The 15629-nt window shown below is 40.2% G+C and overlaps 2 protein-coding genes across 3 annotated transcripts in view; one reads left to right on the forward strand and one right to left on the reverse strand.

Moving 5' to 3' along the window:
* Positions 1-283: 283 nt before the first annotated feature.
* On the forward strand, positions 284-2779 carry nkx6.2 (NK6 homeobox 2). Its single transcript, XM_056761015.1, has 3 exons — positions 284-1380; positions 1545-1711; positions 2069-2779. The coding sequence occupies exons 1-3, from the start codon at positions 969-971 to the stop codon at positions 2315-2317; spliced, it is 828 nt and encodes a 275-aa protein (XP_056616993.1). The 5' UTR covers positions 284-968; the 3' UTR covers positions 2318-2779.
* A 617-nt stretch (positions 2780-3396) lies between these two features.
* The window catches only part of LOC130431921 (inositol polyphosphate-5-phosphatase A-like), a 105217-nt gene continuing 92984 nt past the window's right edge, over positions 3397-15629 (reverse strand). The window contains exons 12-16 of one of the 2 annotated variants that reach the window (XM_056761142.1): positions 14450-14523; positions 8328-8439; positions 6648-6716; positions 5304-5379; positions 3397-5178 (exon numbers count right to left, since the gene is read on the reverse strand). In XM_056761142.1, the coding sequence (XP_056617120.1) occupies positions 5308-5379; positions 6648-6716; positions 8328-8439; positions 14450-14523 (327 nt within the window). In that variant the 3' untranslated portion in view covers positions 3397-5178; positions 5304-5307. Of the gene's footprint in view, positions 5227-5303; positions 5380-6647; positions 6717-8327; positions 8440-14449; positions 14524-15629 lie in introns of both variants that reach the window. The other variant, XM_056761143.1, reaches the window with a different exon arrangement.

Consider the following 15629-nt stretch of genomic DNA (forward strand, 5'->3'; position numbering starts at 1 on the left):
TTCGATTACATCTAGTAACATCCCAGCATGTAACAATACTTAAGATGTAAATGTTAAGATTAAAAAAATGGAGTTAACACAAGTGCAACTTGAAGATAAGTTTTACAATTATTTTATACGCGAAATAACAGAAGAATGCTGTAAATAATTAGCTGCGCGTGCACGGAAAAAAACATGTTATTTTCATTACAAAACTCTTATTTTTTTTCTCGACAAATTTGAAGTTTTAATAAGCCGTTCAAACGAATCACATAAACATAAAAATAGTGTTCGTATTTTGTCACAAGTTTCTCCAAGAAATCACGATGCAATCGATTTTTTTAACACTTTAAAGTTCTCAAACAGTTTTTTTTTTAACGAACAGAATAATAAACGTTTGTCCCGAATAAAAAACGAGCAGTAAAATGTGATTATACAGCAGGTTAATGTACTTACTGTCAGCTGTAATGGCTCATACAGTAAACGCGTCTGTTTTGTCAAATGTCGAAACAATGATTTCTACATTCAGGCGCGTCATTAATGGCGCTACAATACGCGCTTGATGGACTGCGGCTTTGTCCCGATGATGCGCATGCAAATGCCCCGCCCGCGTCCTCCAATCAGAGAGCGGCGTCCCTTCGCTTCTTCCAATAGGAGACGCGTGGTCGCAGGTGGCGGCGCGGTTATCAGCTCTTCCCGTTGCGCTCGCAGCACAACCAGAGATCATCAACGCGCACCCGATGTTCAGATGCGGGATATTCGAGCGCTCAACCCGGGCGTAAAATCTCCCGACTGCCCCCGAGTGGATTCCGTTTCAGGACGCGCGTGAAACACCGTGGGACGCCTTTTGCTTTTGACTGTGGAAAGAGTTGAAAAGTTGCAAGAAGTGCTTCCGTCGCCTTGGATAAGTTGCGCTCGGTAAACTTCGCGTGCACGCTTGCGCTTTTTATGCCTTTTCTTTCACGCCTCGTCCCCGTGCGCTCGTACCCATGTTAGCGGTGGGGCAGATGGACACTAACCGGCAGAGCGCGTTCGTCCTGGGCAGCACCCCGCTGGCAGCGCTGCACAACATGACCGAGATGAAGAACTCGTTATTCCCGTACACCCTGCAGAACCCCGTCGGGTTCAAGACTCCTCTGAGCAATCTGAACTCTCAGTTCGCGCTGGGAACCCCGCATGGAATAAGCGACATATTGGGGAGACCCATCACTACAGCTGGACAGCTGCTTTCGGGCTTTCCCAGGATCAACGGCCTGGCCACATCAGCCGGGATGTACTTTAACCCCGCGGCCGTGTCCCGGTATCCCAAACCCTTGACGGAGTTGCCCGGGAGGGCGCCTATCTTTTGGCCCGGAATGATGCAGGGGTCGCCCTGGAGAGACCCGCGGATGCACTGTCCGGGTAAGTGTGTTCACGGCCTGCATCAGAACCGCTGTGCCAACGTGCGCAATTGTTAAAATATACATCTAGAGGTTCGATGTTGATCCTGGTTTTCTATTTACATCATCATTTGCGTCATTTGAGTTTGTTTGGCTGAACTTTTCTCATTTGTGCTCCTCCTCAAGCAAACATGATGTTGGACAAGGATGGCAAGAAGAAACACTCCAGGCCAACATTCTCAGGACAGCAGATCTTCGCCCTGGAGAAAACCTTCGAGCAGACCAAATATCTGGCCGGTCCAGAGAGAGCTCGACTCGCCTATTCCCTGGGAATGACCGAGAGTCAAGTCAAGGTAAAAATAAAAACACTCTTTTATTGCTCTTAAAAATGTGACTGGCACATTCATACAGTCATACGATTTTATTACATATAGAGTTGATTTTTTCAGTCAGTAGGAGAGAATTACAGAGGAGTTTGCAAACAAATTTAACTAGCCTACCAAATTGTGTGTGACTATAACCGATAATGAATAATATTGAATTATTTTGCCTACACTTTTACCTGAAGGCACAAACATCACTGATGCCAAATGCAGTTATTTTTTATTCTATTGAAACACAAATCAGTTCAGTTTTAATTGTATTTATTTAAGTTTGTTGAATGCGGTCCATGAGTTATGGTTGTTAACTTGGTTTTCTTGGTTTTGCAGGTTTGGTTTCAGAACAGAAGAACTAAATGGCGCAAGAGGCACGCGGCTGAAATGGCCACAGCCAAGAAGAAACACGACTCAGAGACTGAGAAGATGAAGGAGAGCTCGGACAACGAGGAGGATGATGAATATAACAAACCTCTGGACCCAAACTCCGACGACGAGAAGATCACGAGACTGTTAAAAAAGCACAAAGCCAGTAATGTGGGTCTGATCAGCCCGTGCAGCAACAGCTCGGACACTTTGTGATCGGATCAGAGACTCTTTCTGGAGAAAGCAGGGTACAAACACACGGAGAGGCTCCTTCTCGTTTACTTTCAATGCAGCTGTACAGTTAGACGTGTACGTGAGATGTATATATATTTTTTACTGAGTAAATTATGTTATTAAACCTTCACGAAGACTCTCCACTCATCCTCATACAGGCTGAAGATCTTTTTCTTCAGTCGCAGAAGAATAACGACGCCTAAATTTGACATCTTTATTTGATTTCAGAAGCAGACACAGAATGTGTATAAAGGCAGTGTTGTAAATAATGTGAAAAGATTTTTCTTTCGATGTCCTTCTGGACGCTTTTGCTTTCAGTGAAGGAGTTTTTGTTTGATCTCTCAACACGAAAAACAGACACAGATGGACATTAAATATCCGATGAAGAGAATATTATTGCTTCCGTGCTGAAGGAAGAAAGATAAACTTTGTATTATCAATAAATTATTTAACAAGCCAATCTTTTAAATATGTTTTGTTCATTTTTAAATAATGTGATTTGCTGTGTTTGAAGCGCTTTTGAAAGAACAAATATCCGTTTTAGATATTTTCGATAAATAAGTTGTTTGTCCGCCTGTAAATCGCCCTGTAATAAAAAACAACAATCATAAAATTGTATTATTACCAATATTTAAAAAGTAAATTTTAAATTAGAAGCAACATTTTATCCAAATTCAAATATCACTGTAGCCTAACACAGATTCATTTCTTGCATTGGACAAATTCAGATTTTTTAACAGCTGTTATTTCTGTGAGTGCTCAATGTAATTCTATAATTAATTACAGTTCACTATTTTTCTATTTTACAGGAGTTCAATATTTTTTAGGGTGTTTTTATAATTTTCCAGACGAGGCGTTATTTAAATAACAAATTTTACTTTTTTTTATACACGCGTCATTTGTTTCTCGTTACTTTGCACATTTTACTCAATTTTGTAAACATATTCGTAGGCAGTAATTTTAATCCTCACAATATACCAAACATGATTTTATTTAACAGTATATTTAAAACCTAAATGTTTAATATTGTGCACTTCGCTCATTTATGTGGAAGTCAAACATTCTGTCACAGCAAAAAAAGTTTATTCATTGGATGAATTTTATCAGTATAATATGAATACATAACATAAGAATAATTATATGACGACGAAGATAGAGGGTTGTGATAAATGTTTTTTTTCAAACACCACAAAATCTTTGTTGTATTCAGGCGTCGGCGGCTACACAGATGTAAAAATGTAAAGGGCTGTAAACTTTTGAGTGTCAGTGGGAAACGGATGTGACAAACACTCATTAATGACTTCTAATGGTTTTATTGCTTCTGGAGCTCTAATATCTATCTGCTTTAAGAGGACAGTGGATTTTACCGGCTGACCTGTGGGGAAAAAAACACGTTAACAAGCAGTTTTGTCTTGACCAAATCACAGTCCGGGACACAAAATCATTCCCACTGAGGTGATTTACAAATCAAGAATCAATCTAATGGATTCAACTCTGTAGTGTTGTGAATGAAATCAATAGAGGAAAGGTTTAAAGAGCAGAGCTGCTCACATACTGGAGGACATCATCACACTTTACAGTGTTCGTATTACACACGCACACACATCATACCTTCATATCTCTAATGTCTTCTGCTTCTGTAATGAATCACATCAATGTGTAACATGGACACTATAAAGAGTTTCCTCCTGCCCCTTAATGTGAGAAGATTTTTCTCTTAAAGCCAGACGGCACAATGTCATCATAATTCAAACTCTATGTGTTCAATAGTTGGCACAATAACTAACCACGAAAATAATCATAAAAAAAAGATACCCAAACCTATTTAAAATATCACATTCAGAACCATAACGTTATCACACAGAAATAAGTTAAGAATAAGAACAGTACTGTTACTGTATAACTGAACAAGACTGCCAGAACAAACGCTCTTATCTACTCACATGATTTATGGCACTGCTTAAAGGAAAATATAAAATCCTCTTTATATTGGCTAGATTTCAATAACATTGGCATATTTGGATGATGATGTCGATTTAGTCTATTCAAATACTTAGAAAACCTCAAAGCTTGTCTGTCATATTCACATGTCAGCGTAACAATTTTGGTAGTGATAATAAATGCTCTCTTTTAAAGTTTGAGATATTAAATGAGACTTGGCAGCCATATGAGGCGTGGCAGAGTGTCACAACAGTTACAACAAATCATAACACAAGATAAAAGAAAACTAAGAAATCAAACAGAATATAAAGTCTATTCTAAGAGCGAAAAAGAGAATACAGACCTAAAGTCATCACACTATATATCATAATCCAATGTACAAATAAACCTACAGCTTTAGAGAGATACAACAATAGTTTTTGCATTGCACTTTTTAAAACATCTTACATACTGTATGGAAGTAGCTCATACGCTATAGAGGCATATCTAAAATTTGCACATATATGTTTTAAAATTCGTAGAGTGTTTCTATTAGAGTTTTGGAAACAAGGCCGTTACAGTCTTACGGTGTTTATAGATGAAACGCAGCGCTGCGTTTGGCAGAATGGATTCTGCCTTTAGAGGAACTGTCCCACCTGACAGGGTGCAGAAGCCGTGTGTGTGTGTGTGTGTTCAGTAAATATCCATGATGATTTTGACATTAAAGCATTCATGTCAGAGTGTGGTTACTATGGATGTGTTGCATGCACTGCGACAAATGCGACTGGTCAGTCCTGCTGAAGAGTCTTTACAGGGTCCTCTGTGTGTGTGTGTGTGTGTGTGTGTCCATCCCTCCGTCCCTGAGTTTCTCACAGGGGACCTTTTCATGAAATCTTCTGCATCCTTTGGCACCATTCGCCTGACTAACACACACACACAAGCACAAAAACACACAAACAAACACACACACGCTATGAAAATTTCAACATGGTTTAGGCAAATCTATTATGTGTTAAATATGAATAAATAAATAGTAAATAATATTTACCACATCACTGCACAACACAACACTTGTGTTTATTGGCATGTTTTCCGAAGGTTAACCGGAAGTGCAGGTAGACAGGCTGAAAAAAACAGTGAAATTTATCAAAAGAATTCAACAGCAAGTGATCTTTAGATAATGCCATTAACTTACTGTAAAATACTTTTGGAAATTAATTTGGACTCATTTTGTGGAAAAAGTCAAACATTATGTTAAGAACACTGCACTGCACAAGATTCAAGTACTGATCATATTTAAAATAATATACTTTAATGAAACAATATACAGGTTCAAACATTCCAACATAGTGTTTATTTCAGGTTAGTTTAATCAATGTACATTGCATAAAGAAAAACTTTAATTTCAATCCCATATACTGTACTTTATTTATTCATAATTCTTATTGTTTAATCATAATTTATGTTAAGATACTTTGCATCAATGAAAACGGTGAAAAGAGTTGTAAAAGTGAATTGAACTGAAAATCAAAACAAGTGTCACGCATCACAGATGCAGAAGATTGACAGAAATGTTTTTTTCGTTAACAGTTTATTCACAAACATACACACACACACACACACACACACACACTTGTTTGTGTGTTGTTCTTTTGAAAGAACTACATTCATTGGACATTTCTGAAACATCTCAATGTGATTTTGGCAGGTGAGCGTGAATCATAGTCACAGCAGTTTGAGTCTGTCTGGTTCAATGACACACACACACGCACAAACACAAACGCACACACACGCACACACACGCATGCAGACACAAGAACACACACACGCACGCACACACATGTTTGTTTCACTATATTAGAAAGCTCATTCCATAGACTTGTATTGATTTTATATCAGGCTAATGATATTTTCTATCTTCTCACAGAAACATGTGCACAGAATTAGATCTAAAGACAAACATGAGTTGATCGATACGAGTCGTTTTATTGAGATAACATCATTGAAATGTCTTCACTACTTGTTTGTCATGATATTTTACTGCTCTTTTAAAACTCCTTATCTGTTTGTACGGTTCCTTAAAGAACCTTTAACATCCACACAGTCTTTCTGTTGCACTAAATGCTCTCTGTAGTAAAAAAAAGGTGTTTTAGAATATAAAAATGTGAGAAGAAAAGAATTATATTGAGAATCGTTCAGTAGAAGGTTGTTTCTAATATGGCAGGGCTGTGAAGAATTTTCTAGTGTATGTAAGTGAGGACATTTGACCCTCACAAATATCAACACACACGTGCACGCACGCGCACACACAAACAAACACACACACACGCGCGCACACACACGCGCGCACAAACATACACACACATAGCACAGAAAGCATGGCGAGTTATACCTTGTGGTCCCCCATACACACGTTAGGTCCCATGTGGTCATATGTTATTGACTTCTCGTCGCTCTCCGACTGTAGAAACACACACACACACACACACACACACATACACACAAATGTTATTATAACAATGTCAAAAATAAAAAGAATACATTAATAAATCTTAGCAGTAAAAACAACTCCGACATTGTTAAATCTAAGTGCTTATAAATCAAAGCGCGAATAAATTTTTGATCTCATTACTAAAGTTTTTAAAAACTAAATCTAACTGCTGTACACCTGTGTTACACAGAAGTGCTTTAAACCTAAACTGGAGAAAATCATCAATCATATTTATCTAAATGGAAGAAAAAAAACAAATCAACTGTGAAATATGATGTGGTGGATGCTCTCCAGAAATCACACAGACACACACACATCTAGATTGTGTTTTCTAAGCAGAACTAAACACTTTTTGAAGATGCCAGTAAACACAAGAGTAACACACACACACAGAGGAATGAGTAAAAGACTCATGCAGCAGAAACAACAAACTAAATCTGAATTAACTTCAAAGCAATAAGACACAGTAGCTCAGGTCAGAGTCACGCTGATGACCTGGAAACACACACACACACACACACGTGTGTATCCACCATACGCATCCTGCGCCTCCCCAAGCTGCGATACATTCATCAAACAGAAACTTGATAATTTACAAAGGCAGCATAAAATTGTGGATTTTCGGCCTGCGTAATCTTTAGACAGATAAACAAATTACGGCAGGGCCCGGGCCGTTCCTCGGCGCTCGCTTCACTGAGTATTCATTACGGCACACACGCGGGCCCCCTCGCCGCCGGCAGACCTTTGCCGTGTTAGGGCTCGGCAAGCAGAAAATAACATGACGTAGAGCTAACGGAGCGTGTCATGATAGATGAGTGCTGTTTACAGGCCCATGTCTAAACAATCTGTAACGCCTGCGTGTTAGACGGAGGACGAGCCGCTCACACGGACAGCAGAGACTTTGTCTGGGTACTTGACGCCTATTAAGAAAGCAAACAGCAGTGTGTGTGTTATATGTTATATGTCATTAGTAGTGTTTGCTCAGTCCAGCATCATTATCATTATTGACCGCAGACAACATGTTCAACCAGATCAAGAGCTTTCTCTGAGAGAGATGTGCTGGTACAGTTCCATTCTATCTGACCAGACGCACAACGTTCACAAGAAAACAGCTGGAAAAATATTACACACAAGGAAGGACCAGAGACGAATCTAGAGAGCGGAACATCACCTTATGAAGTACACAACAATGACCAACTGCATAGCAACACCCTGGTTACCATGCCCAACTAAAGCACAAGACAAAGAGAGAGACGCCACAAACATCTGCATTTGACATCACTGACTTGATTTACAGATGAACTTGTGTTAGTTTATTCTTGAAGAAATACAGATCTGTCATTAACCTCATTCCTCGTACACATAACAAACAACGACGACACAGAAAGAACCAATGGACCGCTTTTGTTGCACCAGATTATGAGTGATGGGTCAGACACTAGTCCTTCTGTACAGATGTGTTTTATGAAATTCTCTTTATGATCTAAACGTACTTTCAGTTTATATTCATTCAGACTTTTGAAACTCTCTCTCTCTTACATGTGTATGAAGTTTAACATGAAATGTGAATAATGAAGTGACCTTCAGCAGCAGATCTTTGGCCCTGGTCGACATGAGGATCCGATCACACCAGGAAGGACATCGAGTGTTCATGTACTGTTTACTCTGACTGCAGTCTTCACTGTACGGATAACTGCAAAAACACACAAGATACATTTAACAATGTTCATCGATAATCACGACCTTGATCAATAATCACAGTGTTCATCAATAATCACCGTATTTATCCTTCTTCAAAACGGCCATTGATAATCGCGGTATTGATCAGTAATCAAAATGCTCATCGATAATCTTAGTGTTTGTTGATAATCACAGTATTTAACATAATCACACAGTACTGAACAATAATTAAAATGTTTAATGATAACAGCCATGTGTATTATTCATCAGAATGTTTATGAATGAGTGTTTATTAATAAGAAGTTAACATGTAACCTGGACAACAGTCACAGGACAACAGTGACTAAATGTATTGTTATTGATTTATAAATCCTTGTGGTAATTGTGTTTTTTTTGCTCCTCTAGTCAGGTGTGTCTGAGTATCTGTGATAATGTAACTGCAGCACACAACACATAAGCAGTCAAAGCCAATGAAGAGTGCTTGAGGATGATAGGATAAGTCATTTAGACTGAAGCGTGTTTCAAGTTTCAAGCTCAAAAAGAGCGTGCGTCATATTTCCACAAACACACATCAGAACTGAAGGTGAATTAAGCAGGAAGACAGAAGCTAAGTGATGGGCTGCTAGGACACACACAGACTCCCATTGGCTCAATTGAGCGTGAAAGCAGTTTATCACACCGTTGCCAAGACGGGCCGTCGGCTCATTTACAAGAATCAGCTAATCAAACACAGCGGCGCTTCAACAACACCATCAGCACCGCCGCCATTCCAGCCGTCGCCATGACAACCGCAAACCCTCAAGGGTCAAGGGTCTAACCGCGGTGGTTAGCAGGGGTTAAAGGAGGGAGGGGGACTAGTTAGCCCGCATCCGGCTAACACACAGCCCCCCGACCGTGTGGCCAAACAAGTGTCGGCGAGGGGCCTTTGCAGAACGCCCGAGAGCAATTAGCATTGATGGCGCTTTAAGCATGTGGAAATGAAGGGCAGTTTTGGTATGCTAAAGAGAGCTGAAGAGATGATTCTCAGCATGAAAGAGCAGATGAATAGTGAGCGAGTGAATGATAGTGGAGGATAGAGAGAGAGAGGGGATAGAGATGCAGAGTGTGGGAATCCAGGGGCGGGGGTGTCAGCCTGGACCACACAAACAGTTCAGGAAGTCTTAGTGGATCTCCTTCATCTGGATTAAGCTCATCTGTTACTGATCTATGAAACCCGTCCACCGTATCTCTGTCCCACAACCTACTGAAGCGTCTATGGAGGCGGTCGCCTTCTCAAGCATTTAAAGTACACTACATAGGCAGCCGGTCAAGTGTAACATTTGCTAAAGTCAAACACAGATTTATAATTCATATTGAAGCACACACATAGATCAAGTGAAACAATACATTTGAGAACTAGTTTATCAATACATTTCTGTCAATTAAACCACGCTTTGATTCTGATTTAAATTAATGCAAATAATCATTATAATAATAATGTTTTCTACAGTCTGTATGTATGTAAGAGCAGACACATGCACAAGCTCACGCTCTCACACACTCTGACACACGTACACACATGTACGCTCACAAACACACACTCTGACACATACTTACTTGCTCTTAGACACACGTACACACGCACGCACACACACATGCAAATGCACACACACACTCTCTGACACACACACGTTCGCGCACATACAAACACAGACACACTCTGTCTGACACAAACTTACTCACTCTTAGTCACACACACACTCTTTGACACACACACACACACACGTTCGCGCACATACAAACACAGACACACTCTGTCTGACACAAACTTACTCACTCTTAGGCACACACACACACACACACACACACTCTCTGACACACACACACACACACACGTTCGCGCACATACAAACACAGACACACTCTGTCTGACACAAACTTACTCACTCTTAGGCACACACACACACTAAGTCTCAGACACACATACACTCAGACACACACAGATATGTGTGTAGTGTGACAGTAAACAGTGGTGCAGGTGATTAATGTTAGTGATTATGAGTATATAACAGTGTAAACTGTGACAGTGGGTGTGTGAACCGGACGCAGTCAGACACTATCACACTCTTCCTCCTCGCAACAAGACTAATTACACTCACTAATGACAACACGCTGATAAACTCAACAATCACACACACACACATCTGCGTCTCGCTGTCATTCTAACTCAATCACACAATAAAATCAGAGATTCGTCACATCAACACACACCTGTGTCTGTTTCATGAAGTGACCACAAAAGTCATCAGTCAGTTGTGTTTCTTCTCCGTCTTTGTTTTTTGTGAATAACTCCAAGCGCCACGTGTTGTTCTGCAGCCCGTGTTTTCAATCACGTGACTCTGTCCCAGCACCACACCGGCCGAGCCCTCGTCCCACATCACCTGAGGAGCCCGACGGGCTGTTCACTTGCTCAACACAACGACTTATCAGTGACAAGGCAAACAGAGCTTCATTGAGACGGCCGCTGTTTAATGAGGCCCGTACAAACCAAAGACAAAGAGCCAAACGATAAGAGCTCCACTATTAATAAAGTCAGGTCAGAGGTCATGCGATACGCTACAGGAGACAGGAAGTCACAAAACCGTGGGATCGGACGGAATCAATCAAACACAGAGAGATTTGAAGTGTGTTTCCATTGATAAATGCTGAAACGCTGGCGTGTGTTCTGTGTGTTTGTGGGTCACGGGGAAAAGAAAGATTGTTTTTCTACACTTGTTTCATCTCCTCAAACCGTACCCTACACGTCTGAAGGCTCAAGTATATCTTGCGGGTCTCCACACCACACGGTGAAGAATAACAGCATGTGACCTCTGACCTCTCCGGTCTAGACTGGACAAACAGTCAGACACGCATGGTCTCGGCGTCGCCTGCTAAAGCTCTGAGAGACGACTGCAGGTCAGTGGCGGTCGCGGTCCTTCCCGCTAACCTGGTTAAAGAATATAATATCATCTTTCTCCTGCGCTCTCTCGCCGTCCTCTGAACTCCCGCCGGCCGAGCCTTCTGTTCAATTTCTGCGTTGATCGAACACAATAAAATCACGCGTCCATTTAATACACTGACCTGAGAGCATTACAGATAACAGAGAGAGACCACATGTGTAAAAACCCTCCAGTGCTGTTATTGATGTGATTGAGTTTGCGTGTGAAGCCCGTGTGTGTGTGTGATGTGTATGGTCGGCGTGGCTCCAGCTCTGATATTGTCGAGTGGCGACTAAATTCCACAGGTGTGTGTGTGAGTGCTGGTGTTGTTAGAGGCCACGGCTCCACAGGACTCTTACTGTGAATTTACATCTCGCAGCACATTCTCAAACACATGATAGTACAGGTGAAAAGAGATCTGTTACCCACTAAAATATCTGATTACCCAGACTACCATGGGTTGTATTCTTTATTAGACAGAGTTGCTTACTTTTGGGAAGTGTAACGTTTTTTGTTTAAATAGTACTATACTGTTTTTAAATGTGTACCATGGTTTTACTAAAAAATAAATAAACCATAGTACCACCACCAGTGCAAGTTACTGTGAAAAAGTAATGAATTACTAGTTACTAATGACATATTCAATAGTGTAATTAGATTACTGTACAAACGACTCTCTCAAAAAAGTATTTAATTACGTATTACTAATGACTTTCTGTTTTCTTCATCAACCTTAATATGTTTAGTGATTCAAGGATAGACATGAAACGGCTCTTTAAATTCATTCCAATAAATAATATTAAACTACATTAAGTACTCTTATTAACTGACCAAAGTATTACAATTATGAAAATTATACATTAAAGCAGAGTTTTTAAAGTTAGACTTGTCAGTTCCACTATTGTACACACATAAATTACACACAGTATTTAGTTTAATTACATCAGAACACTACTTTACTTTCACAAGGGAAAAGTAATTAAATTACAGTAACTAATTACTTAGTATTTAGTTACACAACACTGACCACCAAAGTGTTTTTAGAAAATACTAATAGATCACAGTGTATTTATTCAATATTTTGTGAAATATTGGTGTTTGTGAACGTCAACACACAGCTTTAAAGCTCATTCATAAATGATCATTCAAATGAAACACTCCACAACAATTAAAGCAGAACTTTAGAAGTGTGAATCAACAGGATTGTTGTGGTAAACATGGTAAAACCATAAATCATTTCACGTTTAAAGGGACAGTTCACCCAAAAACAAACATTCTGTCATTATTTACTCACTCTCGGGTTGTTCCAAACCTGCTTAAATGTCTTTGTTCTGATAAACACAGAAGAAGATATTTGTAAGAACGTCCAAGGGAAAATAAATACTATTTGGGAGATGAGATCTGTTTGGTTCCAAGCGTTCTTACAAATATCTTTCTCTGTGTTACATGTTTGGAACAATTTGAGAGTGAGTAAATGACAGAATGTTTGTTTTTGGGTGAACTGTCCCTTTAAACAGCATTTAAGCAGACAACACTGTTCTCTCAACTCAGCTTCAGTTTGGTGATTTAAGTCGTGTCATTAGATTACTGTACTATACTCTCTCCATAATTACTTATTACTAAATACTTTCTATATCCTACATCAACACTGATTAATTGTGGACTTGCTATGATGTAAACAGCTGCCCAGAGGTGTTGCAAACATGGCCGCCGAGTGGCACCACTTCCGTCAATGGACGTTGACTGAAGGTACTCAAACATGGTGGAGATGGTGGTCTAGTGGGTTAAACCACTGAACTGGTAATCAAAAGGTTGCTGGTTTGATCCCAGCAGCCACCACCAGTGTGTCCTTGAGCAAGACACTTTACTCCATGTTGCTCCAGGGGGATTGTCCCTGTAATAAGTGCACTGTAAGTCGCTTTGGATAAAAGCGTCTGCCAAATGACTAAATGTAAATGTAAACAATTTTACGTCTCGATCTGTGTGAGAGGGTGTGCATGTGACACATAGTGAGGAGTGTCTCTGGTCTTTTGTGTGATAAAGAATGATCACATGTTCTGGATTGCTCATAAGGAGTGTGTCTTATCTATTCACTCCGGTCTGTTAATAATGTGTTTGAGATGGTTTTCAAATGACCTCCTGTATCAGCTGCTCTGATGGTCTGAAAACAGTCAGTATGAAGTCTGCTTCACAACACAGATTATTCTCAAGAGACGCCCACTTTCATCAAACTGACATGAAAAGCAGCCAATCACAGCACTCTTATGGCTTTTACCATCATAATAACAGACTGGAATGAGAAAACAGAAACTCAGCAGGTGTCGCATCGGTACACAACTACAACACAACATGAGTTTACTTCCACACAGACAGATTTACACAATTTCACAAACACTCACTCACTCACACTCACGATCTCTCTCTCTCTCTCTCTCTCTCGCTCTCTCTCTCTCGCTCTCTCTCGCTCTCTCTCTCTCGCTCTCTCTCGCTCTCTCTCTCTCTCTCTCTCTCTCTCTCTCTCTCTCTCTCTCTCTCTCTCTCTCTCGCTCTCGCGCTCTCTCTCGCTCTCGCTCTCGCTCTCTCTTTCTCTCTCTCTCTCCTTGTGGTCTTGTGCCAGCAGTGAGTGCAGCAGTTTATCAAGTAATTATTGTTTGATTCCTTCGTTTCATTATCTGCTGTGATTGAGTCAGAGCCGACGGCAAAGGTCAAGCATCATTAGTTCACCCGCGCTATACACGAGATCTCCGTCACCCCCGCCGGGCCGGGCCGGCCCTCTGAAAGGCCTGATGGTAAATTCATCTGTTTGAGGAAGAAATCCACTATGGCTTTAGAATATTAAGACAGAAGAGACGGGTCACAGAGTCTCAGGGGAGACAGTCACTGTGTGTCTGAATCAAAGTACAACACATCAAGTACAGCGAACAGATACAGATCCTAGCAGCACAACATCACACACTGACACACCTACACAGTTAACATCACATCATTACACACAACACCTTTAACACACAAACATGTTTCTCTTCTCTAGTTTGTGGTGTATGTGAGTTCTGTATGTGCTCGTACCTCGGAGGAAATGAGATTCCCAGCTCATGAAGACGATCCTTAAAGACTGACAGCTCTTTATCAAACTCTAAAAGCTGGAAACACAGAGAGAAAGAGAGAGAGAGAGAGAGAGAGAGAGAGTTTTATATTTGCATGAACATCATCTGAAAGTTTGAAGAAATGTGTCGTTCTACATGGCACAACTGATGACAAAACAAAAGGTTGTGTGTTCAATTTTCAGAGAACATACATACTGATTAAACGCACATGTCCAAGTCACTCTGGATGAAAGAGTCTGTCCAATACATACTGTAAATGTCTTATTTTCAAACATTGTGACTGAACGTTTGTCATTGATGGTGCAAATATAAACAAAACCTCCTGCCATGAGCTGTTGTATATTCAATTTATTACTTTTAAACAAAAATAAATGTGTGTGATATTGAATCACGGCTACAGTTTAAACGGGCCAAATGATGAAAGACTGTGACTGTTACAAAGTGTTCAGCCTGTGAAGACAAAAGTGAACCAATCATAAGACAGGTCCTCGAGTGTACAGATGACCTCTTAAAGGTCCAGTTATAACAGTTTAAAGCAAAACATCACGGTCTTCAGAAACCTCCACCAACATTAGATTAGAGAATTATTAAACACTCACAAACTGAGCGTCTGTGTGTGTGTGTGTGTGTGTGTGTGTGTGTGTGTGTGCGTTCATCAATCATATGACATCTGTCTCTGTCTGTGAGATAGTAAAGTCATTAATCACACTGCAGAATAATTAGCCTGTGTGTGTGTTCACATTAATTATTAGAAAAACAATCCACAGGTGCACCTGACATCTTCATCACTGTGTGTGTGTGTGTGTGTGTGAGACTGACAACTACCAGCACTAACAAATTAACAATCTCTTATCAAAGTGAATTGAACATTGATTAAAACAACGAGAGTCTGTATCACAATATCATAATGATGCCTGCACACATCTCATGAGCGGTTCATAAAACAAGAATTATATTTAGAAATAAATACTATATCACGAAAGGTTTCTGTCTATGTCCTGGTGTAAACAACATATACGTGTACATGCGTGTGTGTGTGTGTGTGTGAGCAGTGAGCTGTTCAGCAGTCTCTGTGGTTCAGGAGGGCATATGGACAACATTTATCTTTTTTTATTATTTATTTATCACACGCACGAACACAC

This window comes from Triplophysa dalaica, chromosome 11 (assembly GCF_015846415.1).
Source record: "Triplophysa dalaica isolate WHDGS20190420 chromosome 11, ASM1584641v1, whole genome shotgun sequence".
Taxonomy (NCBI): Eukaryota; Metazoa; Chordata; class Actinopteri; order Cypriniformes; family Nemacheilidae; genus Triplophysa; species Triplophysa dalaica.

Bases quoted from the DNA above. Each gene is read 5' to 3' on its own strand.
- nkx6.2 (XM_056761015.1), top strand. From the start codon at position 969: ATGTTAGCGGTGGGGCAGATGGACACTAACCGGCAGAGCGCGTTCGTC. The intron at 1,381-1,544 runs GTAAGTGTGTTC...CTCCTCCTCAAG, and splicing joins CCCGCGGATGCACTGTCCGG to CAAACATGATGTTGGACAAG. The intron at 1,712-2,068 runs GTAAAAATAAAA...TTGGTTTTGCAG, and splicing joins TGACCGAGAGTCAAGTCAAG to GTTTGGTTTCAGAACAGAAG.